The sequence below is a fragment of the Peromyscus californicus genome, unplaced genomic scaffold (assembly GCF_007827085.1).
Source record: "Peromyscus californicus insignis strain IS unplaced genomic scaffold, ASM782708v3 Scaffold_6__1_contigs__length_162567912, whole genome shotgun sequence".
NCBI classification, from domain to species: Eukaryota; Metazoa; Chordata; class Mammalia; order Rodentia; family Cricetidae; genus Peromyscus; species Peromyscus californicus.
In genome coordinates this window covers 152814131-152834417 of record NW_026294584.1, presented here as the reverse complement: position 1 = coordinate 152834417, position 20287 = coordinate 152814131, and the positions used below count along the sequence as shown (strand labels likewise).

At 40.3% G+C, this 20287-nt stretch overlaps 1 protein-coding gene across 36 annotated transcripts in view; it reads right to left on the bottom strand.

The window, feature by feature from the left end:
- Window positions 1-20287, bottom strand: part of Plekha5 (pleckstrin homology domain containing A5) — a 179671-nt gene that overhangs the window by 61168 nt on the left and 98216 nt on the right. For 35 of the 36 annotated variants that reach the window (XR_008214304.1, XR_008214306.1, XR_008214305.1 and 32 more), the window contains 5 exons: window positions 15235-15318; window positions 14347-14467; window positions 12632-12736; window positions 11387-11459; window positions 3321-3421 (listed from right to left, as the gene is read on the bottom strand). Coding sequence is in view for 31 of the 36 variants with exons in the window: in XM_052720069.1 (XP_052576029.1) it covers window positions 3321-3421; window positions 11387-11459; window positions 12632-12736; window positions 14347-14467; window positions 15235-15318 (484 nt within the window). In the remaining 5 variants the exon portion in view is untranslated. Of the gene's footprint in view, window positions 1-1085; window positions 2323-3320; window positions 3422-11386; window positions 11460-12631; window positions 12737-14346; window positions 14468-15234; window positions 15319-20287 lie in introns of those variants that run through there. The other variant, XM_052720065.1, reaches the window with a different exon arrangement.

Here is a 20287-nt window from a genome sequence, read left to right as displayed (position 1 = left end):
TCAGTATTTTCTCATTCAAGGATAGTATTTCTAGCCAGGCATGGCATTTGGGAGGCTGAGGCATGACTCTGAGTCCAGCCTGGACTATATGCTGAGTTCTAGGGCAGCGTGATCCAGAGTGAAGACCCAGCCTCAAAACAAACAAACAAACAAACCACAAAAGTGGGGTATGCTTTAGAGAGAGCAGCAACAAAACGGGAAAGCCCATGCAAGCATTCTGATTGCTTGTTAGCAGTGTCTTTAGTCTTTAACAGCGATGCTGTTTCCGTCTTTTATAGATGGTATATGGACACTTATGCATAAATAATCCCAGTGATATTTCCTTCTAGTTTTTCTTTTCAGGTTTCCAAGTTAAAACGCAAACACCTGCAGTTTGAGAGAATGTAGCGACCAGTGGGGTTGTCTTCTACGGTGCTCTTTTTATCAGAGAACCAGGAGGAAAACAAAATAAAGACACTGGTGAAGCTGCTGCTGCGGGAAAGCACTGAACAGCCATGGCAAGGGCACAGAGGACAAGCTGTGGACGGAGAAGGCTGAGGACAGGAATGAGGACCCAGCCTCAACTTCCATTTCAAAACCCCATGGTCTTTCCCTAGACACTCGAAGACTTGGCCAAATGAACAAAGGCCACCGCAGCCTAAGTGAGGTGAGGAGCCTGTTAAGCAGCTGGTTGTTAATATTAAACCAGAGCTCTACATCTACAGTCACACTCTTCTCGCCAACACCTTATCAGCCTTCTTCCCAAGGTCAATTAGCTTAACATCTTTAGAATACATACAAATACACATAGAGTCCATAAGCAGTGATCACTGTGATGTCATAACAAATTCCATGGTGAGGTCAGAGACAACTGTGTAGCCTAGGACAGTTCAAGTGCGCTGGTGTTAAAGTGATCAGTAGTCACTGGACTCTTGGGAGTGGGTTTTGGTAAAATGGATGAAGAACACTGCTCACATCTGTGATCAGTAGAAGGAACTGGGCTGGTGGTGGGAAAATCTCGTTCCCACCCCGAGACAACAGAAGCCAAACCACTCACATAGCCACCTACCATGCTTTAATTCAGAAACTGGGAAGTTCCTACTTACCATGCCGATAACAGTTGACTCAAGATCAACAAATGCAGTCATACAGTAGTTCAAAATTTAGGGGAAACACCATAAAAGAGAAGTTAAAAACAGTAGTTACTATTGTTATAGGCAAAAAAAACCCAAAATCAAACTAATAGTTACAGAGAAACTATACCAGATCCCTGTGGGCACTTTTGTGCTATTTTAACATTGCAGATTTTTAAAAATTTTCTTTAATCGACTTTTATTATTATTACTTTTTCAGTTTTTATGTGTTGGTGTTTTGCCTGCATGTACGTCTGTGTATTACATATATGCAGTATCCTCAGAGGCCAGAAGAGGGCACTCGATCCCCTAAACTGAAGTTACAGATCTTGAGATCTGCCATATGGGTGCTGGGAACTCAACCCAGGTCCTCTGTGCTCTTAACTGCTGATCATGTCTCTGGCCCCTGCAGAATGCTTTTCTTTTTGGTTTTGAGCCTAGCCTTTCATGGCTGAGACATTTTTCTAGCCAGCTTTTTCTTTTCATACTGCAGTATTTTTTTTTTTTAAAGAATCTAAGAGTACAGATAAAATGTCCCTCAAAGACAAAAAATTCAATAAGTATTAATTAAATTTACTAGCAGATGAAAGATTTAAGCTTATGGCCAAGTAAGCGTGAGCATCACAGCTCTAGACATGTACTTCACAAAGTTCTTATTTGAAGTTACCTGTATTCAGTGTTTTTTGGTGATGCTGGGAATGAACCAGGGCATTATGCACAGGAATCACTCTGTACTGAGGTACACTTCTGGCCCCAACTTACCCAATTGCTCCTCTAGGCTACCCTGCTATAAGTGTGCTGTGCTAGTTGACTCAGACTTGAAGCTACGCCCTCACGCTCAGGCCTTGCTCTAGTATTACCTTCTCAACCTGCTTATGCCCTCTCAAGCCTTCCTCCTCTTTTACCTTCACAGTTAATAACATGTTAATTAGTGAAAGTCACACACTAGTGCAGTCCTAAGTATTCTTTGAAATGAATGTTTAAAGTTATATGCATTTTGTAAAGGCACAAACATCTTCATTGTTAAACTGTTATTTTGTCCTCATTTGTACCTTTATTCTTTTCTTTTAAAGATTTATTTATTTATTATGCATACAATGTTCTGTTTGCATGTAGGCCTGCTCACCAGATCTCATTATAGATGGATGTGAGTCACCATGTGGGTGCTGGGAATTGAACTCACATCCTCTGGAAGAGCAGATGCTGCTCTTAACCTCTGAGCCATCTCTCAAGCCCCTGTATCTTTACTCTTAAAAACAAAATTTCCACATTAAAATTAGTCATGATCATTATCTACCTACCTACCTACCTACCTACCCACCCACCCACCCACCCATCCATCCACCCACCCACCCACCCAGGAAAAAGTAAAACAAAACCCCAAAACCAAGCTGGTCACCTATGAGATTTATTTTAATCCTTAACCCTAAAGCAAAGAATGCAGCATGTTTTTTGAAAACAAAAATTTGTCACCAAATTAGCATTAAAGTGTACTCTCACAAGCAGCAATATAGCACAAGATGAGTGAGTGAAAGATGGTCTCTGCAGGGTTTGCATTTAAAGGTGGGAGATGAGCATTATGTACTTGAGCACGTCTTTGAGACTAATGTACAAATTTGTAAATACGTCATGTTAAACTCTGCAACATTCTTCCCATACGTTCCATCTGACAAAATTCAAGTAGTAACTGAAACAACAATGATCACTAAGGGAACTAGCCGTAGTCATTCATCATGTTTCTGCCATGCTGGCTTTATAGAGAAACACTTGAACACAGCCTGGACTATGTTAACATGTGCTTCCTAAGGTGACAGTCTTCTCTGGTGTGGCTGGGACATCACTAACCAATATGCTTCATTGTTATTTTTAAATTTAATTTTATTTTATGTACACAAGCATTCTGCCTGCGTGTATGTCTAGGCCAGAAGAGGGTGTTGGGTCCCTTGGGACTGGAGTTATAGTTCTGAGACACCTTGTGGGTAATGGAAATTAAATCCAAGTTCTCTAGAAGAGCAGCACCACCAGTACAACTTTAAATGTAAACATTACCACCAGAAAGATCTTTACTATAGTTTGAGGCACAGTATCTGTTCTTATTTTTATTTTTTTTGGTTGTGAGCCTAGCCTTTAACAGCTGAGACATCTCTCCAGCCCCAGTATCTGTATTTTAAAGTTTCACAGGATAAAATGGCCCGCTCCTTTCCTTACCTTAAAAGCGTACTTGCGATTGATGTGGTCCTCAGAGGTAAGCATGGCTATCTGAAAACTAGGCAGCAGGATGCTTCCCAGAATCCCCTCTTCCTTCTCATCTAAATACAAGTTAGTATTTCATTAGAATTTTTGTTCTTTGGGAATTTCGCCACTTGCCCTGTGTTCTAACATAACCCTGCTCTAGTTGTTTACATTGTTTCCCATCTTCCCTGGACTGGCAAGTTCTACGAGGCCACTTAGAGAGGTAGGAGCACATACAGAGTAGATATATGACATTAAAAAGTACTTTCAACTATGCCACAAAAATTACACAATTTAAAAGCTGTGGAGCTTTAGGTCTGCCTTTACTAGTAGCTGAGACACAGAGTGAAGCTGACAGTTTGAGGAACAGACCTACAAAGTAAGCACATAAATTACACTAAGGAAAACAACTCAACACTCATCTCCCACAAAGAGCTTGTTTGGGGATGTTTGAGGAACCTGATACACACTGTCACTGTTATGGACCCACCAGACAAGCTAATGAAGCCATGCATCTAGCTAATAAACTCAAATAAAGGCAGACATTTCTGTCCAGCCAGCTGCTCCCCAAATAACCACACAGAGACTTACTATTAATTATAAATCCTTGGCTGATAGCTTAGGCTTGTCTCCAGCCAGCTCTTACAATTTAAATTAACCCATATCTATTAATTTATGTGCTCCCCTGAGACTCATTTACCTCATCTATGAACTTCCCATGTGGCTTCTTCTGTGTCTGGCTTGCAACTCCTGAGACTCCTCCTTTTTTTTTTCTTTTTCCTCTCTTTTTGTCTACAAGTCCTACCTAACCTCTTCCTGCCCAGCTATAGGCCAGTCAGCTCTTTTATTAACCAATGAGAGCCATACATATTTAGAGTGTACAAGATTGTTTCACAGCATTTCCCCTTTTGTCTACTTAAAAGGAAGGTTTTAACCTTAACATAGTAAAACTATACACAACAAAAAGAGTTATCAAATAAGAATTACAGTTACAATATCCAGTCCATTTGTATTTGACAAAATTAGAGAAAATATTGTATTATTTATCTTATCTTGAACTTGCTATGTTAAAAAAAAGTACTGTCATGTGGCAGAGCACAGATAAGAAATGTGGATTAGGGGCTGGAGAGATGGCTCAGTGGTTAAGAACACTGACTGTTCTTCCAGAGGTCCTGAGTTCAACTCCCAGCAATTGCATGGTGGCTCTCAACCATCTGTAATGAGATCTGGCGCTTATAATAAATAGCTAAATCTTAAAAAAGAAGAAAAAAAAAGAAATGTGGATTAATTTAAGTTATTTAAGCTAAAAATGAGCCTAAGCTATTGGCCAAACATTTATAATTAATAATAAGTCTAAAAAGGGTAGATTATTGAATCTACTTTAATCCAAAAAACAACAATTAATCTCAAAATATTTTACACTGGTACAGATTTTGGTGTATTGATACAAATTTAAAGTTATTTTTGATATATCATATGTTATATATTATATGTTTCTACTCTTACTTGGGGTACTGTGTTTATGCAACTCATTTAAAGATGCAATGTATAATTAAAAATTCAGGTTAGTAGTCATCTATAATAATCAAACTTGTAGTCATATTAGGAATGTTTTCAAGGTTAAACAGATATATTTAGATAGATAGATGGTCTTCAAGCACTTCAAAGACCTACAGAATATGGCATTTAAGGTGTTTAATCAACCTAAGGCTTTTCATGACAGTGAGACACGTCTTCTCCTGACAGCACCAATCTACTTCAAAAAAGGATGATGGGCATCGAAGAACCTCTGTACAGAGTTTGCTTTCTTTATGGCAAAAGCTAACCATTTGGGCAAAGAAACTGCCCTTGCCTCAATTGCTGACAGTATACTATCCAAACTGGACCAGCAGAATGCACCAGCAACCACATGGTGGTTCACAACCATCTGTAATGAGATGTGGTGCCCTCTTCTGGCCTGAAGGCATACACGCAGGCAGAACACTATAAGTAGATAAATCCTTAACAATAAAAAACTAAATTAAATATTAAGACCTCATTGACTTTTTTCCATATTTTCTTTTCCTATTAGTTGCGAAACTATAAAAATAAATATATTGAATATAGGAGGGAGGTGACTAATAATAATAAGGAAAAATCATAATATGGTTTCTATTCACTTTCGTTTTTTCTTTACAAATTTTTTAAGAAATACTTTTTTTTTTTAAGATTTATTTATTATGTATATAGCATTCTGTCTGCATGTGTGCCTGCACATCAGAAGAGGGCACCAGATCTCATTACGGATGGTTGTGAGCCACCATGTGGTTGCTGAGAATTGAACTCATGACCTCTGGAAGAGCAGCCAGTGCTCTTAACCTCTGAGCCATCTCTCCAGCCCCCCTTTTTAAAATTTTTTTAAAAGATTTATTTATTTATTATGTATACACCATGTATGACTGTAGGTCAGAAGAGGGCACCAGATCTCATTACAGATGGTTGTGAGTCACCATGTGGTTGCTGGGAATTGAACTCAGCACCTTTGGAAGAGCAGTCAGTGCTCTTAACCTCGGAGCCATCTCTCCAGCCCTTAAAGAAATACTTATTTGGTGTAGGCATGTGTGTGTGCCATGGCGTGCACACAGAGGTCAGAGAACAGCTTCAGGAGTCAGTGCACTCTTCCTTTCCTGTTGCTGAGGCTCTCTTGTTTCTGACACTGTGCTGCACACTACAGGTGACCTCCCTTGCAAGTTTCAAGCTGACTGTCCCATGTCCCCTCCCATCTTGCAGTAGCCATGGTGGGACTACAGATGTCACCCACAGCACCGAGGTTTTGAGGTGTCATCAAGGTTGTGTAGCCAGCATTTTTACCTGCTGGGCCACTTCCCTGAAAGAGTGTCTCATTACACACATATTCCAAGCCACCCTGGAACAAGGGGTGGGTTTGCACCACTACATCTAGTTTACATTTTATGGTATCCCCGCCCTCCAAGACAGGGTTGCTCTGTGTGGTCCTGGCTGCCCTGAAACTTACTCTGTAGACCAGGCTGGCCTTGAACTCACAGATATCTGCCTGCCTCTGCTTCCCAAGGGCTGGGGTTAAAGGTGTGTGCCACCACGGCCCAGCTCTATGGTATATTTTAAACATTTCCATGTGAGCTCAGTTCAAGCTCCAGGACCTATGAGGTGGAAGGAGAGAAGCAATTTCCACCAGTGTTCTCTGTCCTCAACACATCTGCTGTGACATGTGTATGCCTACCCCCAAACCATACACACATGTCAACAATAAATAAAAACAGGAGCAAAGCCATTACAAAGAATCTGGTATTCCTTTTGTTATAAATTACTATTATGAAATTTTTATTCTAGAAATAAATTAGGAAAAGTAAACATTTTCTTGCTATCATTTTGAACTCCAAATTGACAATAAATATATTGGAAAAGGAGGAAAACACAGACAACTAGCTCATGGGTAATTCTGGAGACAACTTTATCTTTTTCCCCAAGAGTGGGAAACTCAATGAGGAAAATTATACAGTAAGCCTAGCGCCAAGTAAAGACAGACAATACCACAACTGATGTGGGGCCGGTGTTTCATTTTGTCTCTAGGTTTGGTAATTTGATCTCAAAGTACTCCTCAACCACAGTTCCCTGGGGGTGAGCTAATGAGCACAGCTCTAGTCTCTGGTAACTCTGTATTTACAAGATTGATACGTATTTTATCACTTTGCAGGTGACCACAAAGCCTCGCCACCCATCTTCTGTATAATCCAAAGATAAATTTAAAAATTGCAAACAGAAAAGGAACTTCTGGGTGAGACTCAGAACTAGAAGCTGCCTGCCTGTGATCCCATTAAGAAGCGTCATCTAAGACAGAATAGATAACCACAGATAAAGAAAGAAATACAGGCAAAGCTTTGGCAGTTCACAGCAAAGAAGAAAGCCCACACAGCTCCAGCTGGGAGCAGGAAGCAGAAGCCTCACCCAGAAGCAGTGTGTCAGCTCCTCTGAGTGGCCCTGGAAACTTAACTCTCAAGAGTAGCCTGTGCAATAAGCAGATTTCCAAGTAAAAATCAAAAGAAATAACCAAACTACAGTATCTGCAAATCACAACCTAGACACACTCACAAGTTAGAAAAGCAAGACAATACAACTCCTCCAAGAGATCACAATGCCATACCCTAAACAAACACGCTGATGCAGGTAAATGCTGGATAATTTCAAAGTTAGTAAAACTGATATATGACCTCAAAGATGATAAGAGCAAGCATATAAATAAATAAATTCAACCCAAGACCCAGGGAGGATAGTCAGGGATACAGAGGAAAGAGTGAGCATTGTGCAAGAAAAAGTCAGGAAGAAAACTCAGATTTTTTTTTTTTTTGGTGGTGGTGGGGGCGGGGGAAGAATCAGCAGAAATGAAAACATTTAAGAAAAAAAAAAGTGGACAGCATCAGTAGCCTTGGCCAAGATGGGTAAAGAATTATCAGAAATGGAGGACAAGCTCTGCTACAGTCAAACATCCATACTGAAAACTAACTAATTAAATGAGCATGATCACAATGTCCAAAAACCACAGAACCAGTCATAAAAGTGTAAGAACCCATGGGGTCCTCAATAGAACTCGCAAACACTACATTTCTCATAAGGCTTTGATGTAAATTTTAATACTGCTTACCAGGTGTGTGGTTTGTAACTATTTTCACTGTGATGGTTGCTTCCTATTTTGCAGAAGCTTTAGTTTAATGTAGTCAACATTCCAAAAAGTCACTGTGTCAAGGAGCTTCTATCGTGTTTGTGCCTAGGACTTACACTTAGATATTTTGTACTTTGTAAATTGGCTTTTGTAAATCGTGTAAGGGTCCAAATTCATTCTTTTGCATGTGAATATCCAGTTTTCTCAGTTTTATTTACTGAATAGACTATCCATTTTCCCATACTGTCCTCCTAGCATCCTTGCCAAAACTTAGTTTACTATATTGTATTTGTTCAGGTTTATTTCTTGGCTATTGATCCTGTTCCCCTGTTTTTTGTTTTTGGACAGGATGCTGCTATTTTGATTACTACAACTCTTTAATATAACTTTAAATAAGAAAATGCTTCTGGAAAAAAAATACATAGGGTAGAAGGAGGAAAAGGAAAAACTAAAACCAAAACCAAAGGGTAACTATAGCAGAAAACTCCTGAAATCTAGAGAAAGAAATGGACATCCAAACAAAAGCAGCATTTAGCGCTCCAGATGGACACCACCAGAGAAAAACTTTTCTATTGCTTATTAATAGCTAAGACGCCAAAAAGACAAAGCAAAGGAAAAAAATTATCACACCAACTGTCCTACAAATTTAAGCTTATCAGAATAACATCAGTTTCTAACAGCAGTCCTAAAAGCAGGAAAGCACAAAACATACATCCAAGCTGTGAAAGTTAGCAACTGACCTTTGTGGGCAACAAGCACGCACATGATGCGTATGCATATGAGCAGGTAGAACATGCATACCCATGAAATAAAGTAACTAAATGTAAAATAAGAAAATGAAAATCGATGGAGGAAGAAGGATATATCAAAACAAGCATAAACTAAGATTTATCGTTCATGATCACTAAGCATTAGGCCTGTACTAAAGGAATACTATACGGATAAAGAAGAAAGTCTTAACCGCAAGAGCAAAAAAAAGAATAAATTACTTGAGAGTAACAGATGAACAAATAAAAGCTAGGAAGGACTCCATCATATCTAACAGTCAACCACCAAATCCCCTAGTACTAATACTGGAGAAAGAACAAATGACTGGATTGAATGAGATAGACTATCTGTTTTCTCTAAGAAACTCACTTAACTGGCAAAGACACTCACAGACGGAGAATCAAAGGATGAAAGTCTATCTATCAAACAAACAGAGGTTAGTAAGACAGTATAGTTCTGATAACTGAAAAAGTAGATTAAAATCAAATCAAATCAGAAGAGAAAAAGAAAGACAACCTATAAACAAGACGATACAACAGGGGCCGGAGAGAAGGTTCAGTGGTTAAGAGCATTTGCTATTGCTTGGAGAGGACCCAGGTTTGATCCCCAACACAGACATGGCAGTTGACAACTGTTCATAACTCTAGTTCCAGGAGATCTGATACCTTCTCTGGCTTCCTTGGGCACCAGGCCCACATGTCGTGTACAGTCATACATGCAAGCAAATCCTCATACACATAAAAGTAAGTGCATCTTAAAAAAATACAACAAAAATACATATGCATAAAACATGGGGACTCCAAATTCCATACAGCAAATACTGACAAGCATAAAAGGTCCAAGACCAGGATCCCAGCACAGTGACAGTGGGTGATTACAGTCTTTCTCCAATCAATATACTCAGCTCATGTTGTGTAATTCATATGTGCAAAGAAAAGTCATAAATTATTAGTGACAACCTAATTAGTAATAAGCTGGCAATCTAATTTGTCCCCCCAGTTTTCCCTGTAGAAGTTAGAACTGTAGTTATACACTGTTTTAGCCACCATGTGGGTCCTAGGAATTGAACCCACGTCCTCTGGAAGAGCAGTCAGTGCTGCTAACCATTAAGCCATCTCTTTGGCCCCAACTAATCTAATTTTGTTTGTTTGTTTGTTTGAGACAGGGTTTCTCTGTGTAGCTTTGGAGCCTGTTCTGGGACTCACTGTGTAGACTAGGCTGGCCTCGAACTCACAGAGATCCTCCTGGCTCTGCCTCCTGAGCGTTGGGATTAAAGGCATGCGCCACCATCGCCTGGCTAACAAATCTAATTTGTAAGTGATAATTTCCAGTCTGGTTTTAAAGGAGAGATTGTCCAAATTCACAATTTATAATTGGAGTATATTCCTTGAGAGATCTTTATCTTGGTACAACCTTTCGCTCACAGGTACCAAATTAGAAGTGTGATGTCTTAATAGAGAATCTGCTGGACTTTCACCTTAAGATTTTTATTAATTGGCTCAACATGGTGGCATGAGCTTGCCCACACCTCAGCTATTCAGGAGGCCGAGGTGGATGAGATGCTTGAACCCAAGAGTTTGAGGCTAGCCTAGGCAACAACACTATGACAGCTTGTCTTAATAATGAGAAAAACTTCATGAGAAAAACCAGAAGGAATCTTTCATATCCATCTAGGAGAACGAAGGGGTATATCTACCCAAACATTCCTACATTTCTTCAGTGCTAATAGTAAGAGTCTGCTTTGTATCTTTCACACAACCTTTTCCATGTTTTTGGGAGAAAATGATCATTGATTTTTTTCAGCACTCAGGCTGAGGAAGGAAGTTCAAGTGTAAGGCCAGCCTGGACTAAGCCCAATGTCTCAAAAAACAAAAATAAGCAACCCAAATAGATGTATGTATAAATGTACACACACATTTACATCAATAATTCATGTTTTTTCATTTTCCAATCCATTATAATAATTCCTGACATCACGCTCACTTGAATAAAAAAAAAAAAATCACAGCTATGGGAAGTCTATAAACCCACAGCCAGATCTCACAAAACCAACATAAAATCCTTAGCTGGCAGTGATGGTCATGTCTATAAGGCTGAAGCAGGTTCACTGGTTCCAGGTGAACTCAGGTACAGCTCCAAAAACAAGTATCCAACCAAGGACTTTATCTGCTAGGTACTGCATTCAAAGACAGAGTGACAGAGTAAGGATTCTCAAGCTCTTCACAAAAAACAAATCAGAACACAGGAAGCAAACCAAAAATCACACCAGCCTTCAGCCCGGTGTGGTGGCGTACACCTTTAATATCAGTACTCAAGAGGCAGAAGCAGGTGGATCTCTGTGAATTCAAGGCCAGCTTGATTTACACTGTGCGTTCCAGACCAGCCAGGGTCACACTGTGAGACCCTGCTTCCTCCGCTGAGAGCCCTGCTGCCTTCTGCCACACTCTAGAGAGTCTGAATCTTGGGTCAGTGAAGAAAGGTTTTCTTGACATTATCTGTAAACAGCAAGAGTACTAATGTCTTTTCTCTTATGACATAGCTAGTGCTTAGCATACAATGCAATTATGAAGTCAGATCCTCCAGCAGCTGATGAACTCACCTCTGTAATAAAAAAGGCAAAGGTCAGAAAGCACAAACCAGCGTTTCTTCCACAGCTTCATGCCGGTACTGTCCTGCATTAAATAACAGATTTAAGATACTTTTCATATACATTTTGATATGCATGTAACATAGCCTAATTAAAAGGCCTATCAAAAAATTCTGGCCAGGTGGTGGTGGCGCACGCCTTTAATCCCAGCACTCGGGAGGCAGAGCCAGGCGGATCTCTGTGAGTTCGAGGCCAGCCTGGGCTACCAAGTGAGTTCCAGGAAAGGCGCAAAGCTACACAGAGAAACCCTGTCTCGAAAAACCAAAAAAAAAAAAAAAAATTCTAATCTGCTACTTGCACAGCCAGGTGACTCTAGCATGTTTCAAAAGGCCAGAAAGACTGAATATTTCTACCACAGAGAAATGATGGACATTTGAGGATGCAGACATGCTTGCCCCTGATTTGATCACAATGCTTATACGTATGAAAATGTCACATGGCTCTTCATAAATAAATAAAATTTTTATATGCTGACTAAAAATTTCCAGGGACTTGTCTTATGTTAATTAAGACGGTGGCAAGTAGACTGTTCTCTGAAGAGTGATGCTGTCATATAAAAAAAGAGTAGGCTGAAGCCATCTGAAATTCACTTTTCTCAACATGTGTGCTTGTGAGGGTGAGAAAAAGGGAAGCATGCGATGGTGTACAGTCTTACTCTGGTACCAGATTCAATAAATATGTTAATTGTCAACAAGAAGCAAAATATGTGCACCTAAATTACTTGAAAGGTAAGATGATTAAAATGACTGTGAGTGAAAAACCTTAATACACAAATTTAGTGAGTAAATACTCCTCCATCTACAGTTAGGTTTTACTCATCCTGCAAAAGACTGAGTCCCTTTAGCTAATGCTAAGTGATCTACTTCATAAAACTACAGCTTCAAATGAGATCACACTTTTAACAAAATTTCAGTAGACATGGGGTAACCACAGGTTTGGGGGACTCTAATGAGACATGTAAACATCTAAGAGATATGCCAATGACCAGATCAGGTAAGGGTATGACTATCCAGGATAAGAGAGAGGAAAAGCAGGTAGTAGATTAGATGCTGGGGTCATCTCGGTTACTGGTAGCCACTGTCTGAAATCCACAGGAAACACTTCAATACAGTAAAAATGAACCCCTCATTTTTAAAAAACCTTAGTCACCACTTTCCAGGCAGTAGCACTTTAACTATGAGAACGGAGAGAAAGTACCTGCTTATACAGCCAGCCACGCCTGACCACAGGTGCATTCGGATTCCTTTTAATTGAATTGGACCTTTTTCCAAAATTATGAACCTTTTTGGAAGCCCGTGACGTCTAGACAGGAGAAAGAAGGACAGAACATGTAGTATTAAGGATTGAAGCGTTAAGATTTTTCTCCATTTTTATTTTTTCCAGATTTCTCTGATGTTTGGAGGAAAAATTGCAATTCCAGCTTTGCTGGCTTATTTCAAGTATAAAAATTATATACAAAGAAATGTGATTTCTAGGCTTATACATTAATTTTCCCTTCATCTCTGTTCAGTATCTAAAACAAATGTAGGTCTTTAAAATTTTATTAATTTATATTTGTAGCTATTCTGTTTTGTTTTTTGTTTTGTTGTTTTTTTTGAGACAGGGTTTCTCCGTGTAGCTTTGGAGTCTGTCCTGGAACTCACTCTGTAGTCCAGGCTGGCCTTGAACTCAGAGATCCTCCTGGCTCTGCCTCCGAGTGCTGAGATTAAAGGCGTGCGCCACTACCGCCAGGCAAAGCTATTCTCTAGTCAATTACTGGACCTGAAAGTTTCTCTGTCCTGCCTGGTCCCTCCAGGCCCTGCATTCCTCTGGCCTGGCAGTCCCACTGCTGCTTATAAAATAATCACTCAGAAGCTTATTATTACTTACAACTGCTCGGCCATTAGCACAGGCTTATTACTGACTAGCTCTTACATTTAAATTAACCCATAATTCTTATTTATGTTTAGCCACGTGGCTTGGTACCTTTTCTCAGTTCTGTCTTGTCATCTTGCTTCCTCTGTGTCTGGCTGTCGACGCCTGACTCAGCCCTCCTGTTCCCAGAATTCTCCTCTCTGCTTGCCCCGCCTATACTTCCTGCCTGGCTAGTGGCCAATCAGTATTTTATTTATCAACCAATCAGAGCAACACATATTCACAGCTTACAGAACATCCCATAGCACCTCCCCTTTTCTGTCTAATCAAAAAGGAAGGTTTTAACTTTAACATAGTAAAATTACATATACTAGAACAGTTATCAAGCAAGAATTACAGTTACAATATCTAGTCTATTTGTATTTGGCAAAATTAAAGAAAATATTTTCTATTTATCCTATATTTGTGAGTCTAACGTTTCATATCTAATTTATCTTTTATCATAACCAAGGAAAATTATAACTATCTAGTCTTCAACTACATCGAAGTGCTGTGGATGTCATTCTGTATGCTGTGAAAATGTGTTGCTCTGATTGTTTGATAAATAAAGCTGTTTGGCCAATGGTGTGGCAGAATAAGGTTAGGTGGGACATTCTAACTAGAGAGATAAGAGAAGAAAGGAAAGCAGAGGAGATGCTGCTAGTCACTGCCAGGAGAAGCAAGATGTAAAGATACTGGTAAGCCACAAGCCACGAGGCAAAGTATAGATTTATAGAAATGGGTTAATTTAAGATGTAAGAGCTAGCTAGCAAGAAGCCTGACATGGCCATAGTTTAAAAATAATATAAGCCTTTTGTGTGTTTATTTGGGTCTGAGGGGCTGCGGGAGCCAGGCGGGACCAGAGAAAACTTACAGCTACAAATTACTACTAGTATAATTAGTACCATGCAATAACAAAAACATAATTATCATTCCAATTTTAAGTCTGTTAAAATGAGTAACAGCAATAGATACAAACTAATACTTATAACTAATTAACAATAAGCAGAATAACTTACTCTGCCCACAGGGCTCATGGGATGCACTGTATAGTCTGAAGCCATGTTGTAATTGGAAGCTTCATTTATCACACTTATGGGTCGCTCCTTCTTTTCTTCGGATGTCATGGCTGCAACAGTCCTGAAAAAATATCAATGCTACAACAGCCTGCTGTCTGTGACTGCTTCACAGCAATGGCTCCCTAGGTTATAAAGGTGGCCTTCTTTTAAACAATTTATCACCACTTTAAATATAACCAACACTTCTACTTCTAGCCCAACATAAGTTAGTACCATAGTTAAATAAGCATGATTGCAGATATTCTTGGTCATCCAACTGAAAAATTAAAAATCAATTACAAGGGTTTGAGCCATGTGACTGGCATGCACAAGGTCCTGGACTCAATTGTATGCAAATGCATGTGCATGTACAAACACACACTTGAGCGCACACCTACAAATTACAATGTTAATTATTCTGATGTTAGAAATAACTAATAGCTCAACAGTTTTATGGCACATAATGGTAGGAAATGGTGGTGGTGATGTGGCAACAAACAAATAAAAATGTATTGAAAATGGCTAATTACCACAGCCCCAAAGTGAAGGTGAGAAAACAGCTCAAATCAGTTGAACAGATGAAGTTTGCAGATTTCTTTAGCCTAGAATCCTGAGCTCTAGAGCTGAGAGCCAGAATTTAAGTTCTCATGAAAGAGCTTCTAAAATTACATTCCTCTGGAAAAAAATTAGATCATGTCTCTCTGCGATAGTAAACAGTTGACACTGTTATATTTGACCACATATGTCCAGATAAAGAAAACTGTTTAACTGCATTGTATTAAACATGGGTTACAGCAATCCCATGCAACCCCACTCTGAGTACAGCATTCCATGAAACTCTTCACTTACTGATCATTCACAACAAAGATACAATTATCCTGTGATGGCTGTCCTGTGACTGGGTGCTTGCAGGTCACTTTCCTTTCATTGTGGCTGAAAGAATAAAGAAAAAAAATGAATTATATGTGATACTTCTACAATCATAAACATTTTTCTTATATTTTAGTAGCAAAGCACCCATTTTAAAACTCTGACATTAAAGTCACTGGACAAATACACCTCTCCTCAGCTTACTTCGGTTGTGCTGTGTGAGTGCAGCTCACAGTTACAGTACCATGAAGTCTACACCCTCATTTGGTCTAAGACTGAAGCCCAATTTCCTCAATATTTCATAAACAAAGTCCAATCAACCAGGCCAGTTACCACTATATCTTTTATTTTACAGGTGAGCCACAAGAGAAAGAATGAGCGTCTACCAATCTCCTTTAATTAGGGCCCAACTTTGGCACATTTCAGAGACAAAAACCACAGGGACATCAGCACACTAAATTCCCATAAAACTAAAAACAAAGAAATATATTTAAATCAATTTAGCCTCACAGGTATATATTACATTCTGGTCAGGCTCACCAGCCCTACCCTCTCTAATCCTCTCCTCTGTTAACATAGAGAATTCTTTAATAGATGCCCACTTGGCCTTTAGCACCGTCTTTGGTACAAAGGAGCGGTAGCTGACTCCGATCACAGAGAGGCAGAGAAGACAGTGGTTCCAGCCCCTCCTCAGTTCTACCAAATGTGTCTCCTGCTTCTCTGCAGACCACACATTCACACTGCATTTGTCATTCTTTCCCATAGACACCAGGTATGTTCTGGTCTTCACTTTATTTCCAAAGGCTCAAAATCAGACCAAGAATATCCTTGGTTCTGCTGCAATGTGTGTCTGGAATGTCTTCTAAGGAGGTTTATATATACATTAGAGAACGAACTGAGCACAGTACAGATCTTGTGTTTGCTTACATATTATTTTTTAATCTGTGTAAAAACCCTATGAATGCAGAAAACTGCATCTAGAAGACACAGCCCCCAAAACTGATAAGACATACACCTGCACACACCTCCAATACCCACCAGTTGCTTTTACTTCACTGGGTATTTATGAAACACACCATACCTAATAATACAACTTCACTTTCCATTCCAGACAACTGCCCTAACACTTGCCAGTAACGTATACGCTGAAGCCCTTCCAACAATGCCCACTTCCTCAAGCAAACTATATTCCCTTCCAAAGGCAAAAATCATATCACTGCACCCTCTGCACTTACTAATGTGCAGACTGTAGTGTCAGCTCCATGAGGTTTCACCTTTATTCCTGTGTCACTAAGGAAATTTTTATTTGCTTCTAACCCATTTTCCCCACAACCTCCGAACTCCGGGCTTTGTCACTTTGTCACTGCCTGATTGTGTGTGTGTGTGTGCGTGCGTGTGCGTGCGTGTGAGTGTGTGTGTGTGTGAGAGAGAGAGAGAGAGAGAGAGAGAGAGAGAGAGAGAGAGAGAGAGACAGAGAGACAGAGAGACAGAGAGACAGAGAGAGATGCTGTGCATGGCCATGGTTATGGTATGCATGTAGCATCTTGCTCTACTATGTTGAGACATGTTCTTTCTGAACCAGAAGCTTGCTTTTAGGCTGGTCTGGCTGCTCTGCAAACTCTTGGAATCTGTCTTTCTCTGCCTCCCAAAGTTGGGGTTATCGGCATGCTCAGCCATACCCAGCACTTGTGTGTATGCTGTGGGAACTTGGGTCCTCATGCACACAGAACCAATGCTCTTAGCACTCAGCCATTTTCCCAGGCTGAGTACATTTAAATTCTAGGTTGCTGCTGAAGTTGAATAGTAGAACATATATTTAGCCTGCTCCAGGCTGTGGGCTTGAATCTGAGGTTCCACTAAAAAACAAAACAAAATAAAACTCGTCAAGAGATCTGATACTCTCCATGAATGGAAAGGGAAAGTGGAAAAGATACATTTTTGTATGTTTTTTAAATATAATTTTGTGTTTCTAAGAGAAGTCTTACAAAAGGGGATAAAATTCAGGTCCTGGCTTACAGTTTAAAAAGAGGGACATAGAAAGCTTCTGTGACAACCCTACCCCCATCTTACCCTCCCCCCTCCAAAAAAAAAAAATAACAGCCTAGACAGAGAGCCATCAAAGAGAACTCTTTTTAAAAACTGTGATAAGGATGCTAAAGTAGAGCTCTCTACAACTGATGGCTTCTGATGGGGAAGGACTCAGCTGTTTTTTAAGGGCTGGCCATTGGGAGTTTGACCATGCTCCAGTGAGTAAGGACATGGGCAACACAAATTGGACTCCCCATTTCTCCTTTTCTTTTTTTTGAGGGGGGGACGGCCATAAGGGTGGGGAGGGGCAGGTCTGGGAGGACTGGGAGGTGGATGTGATCGGGGCGCATGATGTGAAATTCCCGAAAAATCAATAAAAATATTATGTAAAAAGAAAATTCCAGGGGGCTGGAGAGATGGCTCAGGGGTTAAGAGCACTGGCTGCTCTTCCAGAGGTCCTGAGTTCAATTCCCAGCAACCACATGATGGCTCACAACCATCTGTAATGAGATCTGGTGCCCTCTTCTGGTGTACAGGCATACTATATATGTGATAAATAAATAAACCTTTAAAAAAAATTCCAGTCTTGAAACAAAACATACCTATATAGTCAGGGAACTAATGAGTTCCCTTTGTCTTGAATTCACTGCAGCAAGGGAGGAAAGCCACACTTAAAGATGTTGATGGCAGGTGCTTTCTACTGTCCTGTATTTCCCTCTAGAACATCTCTATTTGTAGAACAAGATGGGGGTGGGGTGGTACAGGAGAGCAGTCCACATTAAAGCACCCCTAACAGGTCCCAGTGCTGGGGGAGGGAACCTGCCTTGCACCACTGCAGCCCTTGACACTGAGCTCCACGGAGTGGGAAGCATTTCTTCACTATCCTGCATTGTTCTAGACACAACAGAATGACACGGACATTCCTATGAAAACAGTACACACCCGCATGGTAAGTAGAACATAAAAAACATATACTTCAAATATAAACTCTAATAAAATTATGTGATGAGATAGAGTTTTTCTGCTAATAACTTCATGTTGAATTTCTAGTGCCCCCCACCCCCAGAGTTTCTCTGTGTAACTGTCTTGGCTGTCCTGGAACTCACTCTGTACATCGTACTGGCCTTGAACTCACAGAGATCCGCCTGACTCTGCCTCCCAAGTGCTGGGATTAAAGGTGTGTGCCACCACTGCCAACAAATTTCTAGTTTCTAAAATGATACAAGCCAGAATAACTGAAGGAACAATCTCATCCTTTAGACCACTAATAAATGAAAAACATTGTTATAAATCCTGCTATCCAGTGAGGCCCACACAGTACAGTTCTTTAGGGTACAGAAACCAATAAAGAGAAGCAGATAGAAATGCTACACAAGTTAGTACATAATGATTTCTTTGAATCAAGTAGGGGCAAGAGCTATTTCCCAAATTTAAAGACAAATTTTCTGGGACAGGTGTCTAAGCGGTAGGCAGAGAAGTCCCCAGGCCCAGTCCCCAGGCCTTCATCTTTATGGTCTGCCTCGTCCTCTTCAAACTGGCCACAGCGGCCCTGTCTCACGCACACAAACTATAAACGTTTCGAGTGCACTTTTCTTGGCGTTCACTTTTCAGGTTAGCCAATGCTCCGTGACCCTAGTGTCCTACCAGTCAAACAGACCAGAGTCCATACCTAACTCAGCGGCAGCAGAAGCAATGGCACTATCACAAGCCCACACAATCCAAGCCTCATGGCTAATCAGTAACCCATACGGAGGAGAATAAACCAACAGGACCGCATGACAGTATCTAGGAAGGAAGAGCATAAAGCCTTTCTCAGACACATTAGCTTTCCATGTGGGGAAAGAAAACTGTGACAGCAGATTATAAACACTGGGTAGTCTACAAGGGAAAAGAAGGCAGTTTGGCCAGTTTCTTAAGTTTTGGGAAGATCAGGAAGATGATTTAATCAGAATATAAGATTTCCTGAGGTTTTTCCTCATAGTCTCAAAAATGTTCTAATATTTTGGCCAATAACTATATTCTGGCTACTTTTAACACTATAACTGCTTGCTGTAGAAACATTTGCTTTTGTTGTATAAAGAAAAAAAATTTATTTCATAGTGTGTTAGTCTGATTTCTGTGGCTATAACAAACTGAGATTGTTAATTAATTAAGAGAAAGGGCTTAGTCTTGCTCATAATTTTGGTGATCAGCTAATTAACAGATTGGTTCCAATGCTTAGAGCCTTTGAGGCAGGACATTCATGGTGAGAACACTGTTGAACAGCTCTATTCCCCTGGCTGCAAGGGCTCAGTAGGGTCCCTTTGTGGGAGCATGCTCTCAGTGACCTAAGGACCTCCTGAAAGGTTCTACCTCTCAAAAGTTCCACTGCCTCCCAATAGTGCCTGCCATTCTAGGGACCAAGCCTAAATGGGCCTCTGAGGGACATTCAGCATCCAAACTATAGCATGTGGCTAACTTCAGTGACTAAAGCAAATATTGAAACCCCTACTAATATGTTGCCAATAACAGCTAATGTGAGTCTCTGGAATGATAGACTGTAAGCTTATTAGGTGATGTTTTATGTAACTGGAAACAAAGCTGGAAATACCCACTGTGCAATAAAAGTACATGTTTTAGAAAACTGCCCAGAAGATCTCGTTTGTCTCACTAAGTTCAGACATGAGTCCACATGACCTATGAATCATCTCAAAGGAAAGAAAAAGGATTTGATTTAGTGCAAGCAAAACAGGATTGCACAGTGAGGCTTGGCAGCTGCAGCCTTCGAACTCTTTTGGCAGCCCACTAACGAAGCCAGCATCATGCCTTGCACCAAGGGCCCAACCCACAAGTCACCACATAACTGCAACTGTGTGAGCAGGAGGCAGAAGGCCTGTGGGCACCAGGGAAGCTGCTGTGTTTCTCTCAGGCAGTCAGAAACCTGAAGCCAGCAGCTCAGACGTGTGCTTGCAACTCATTTTGTGCACACGTCTACTCAACTGAAGAATACCAGTGCTCCTATTTT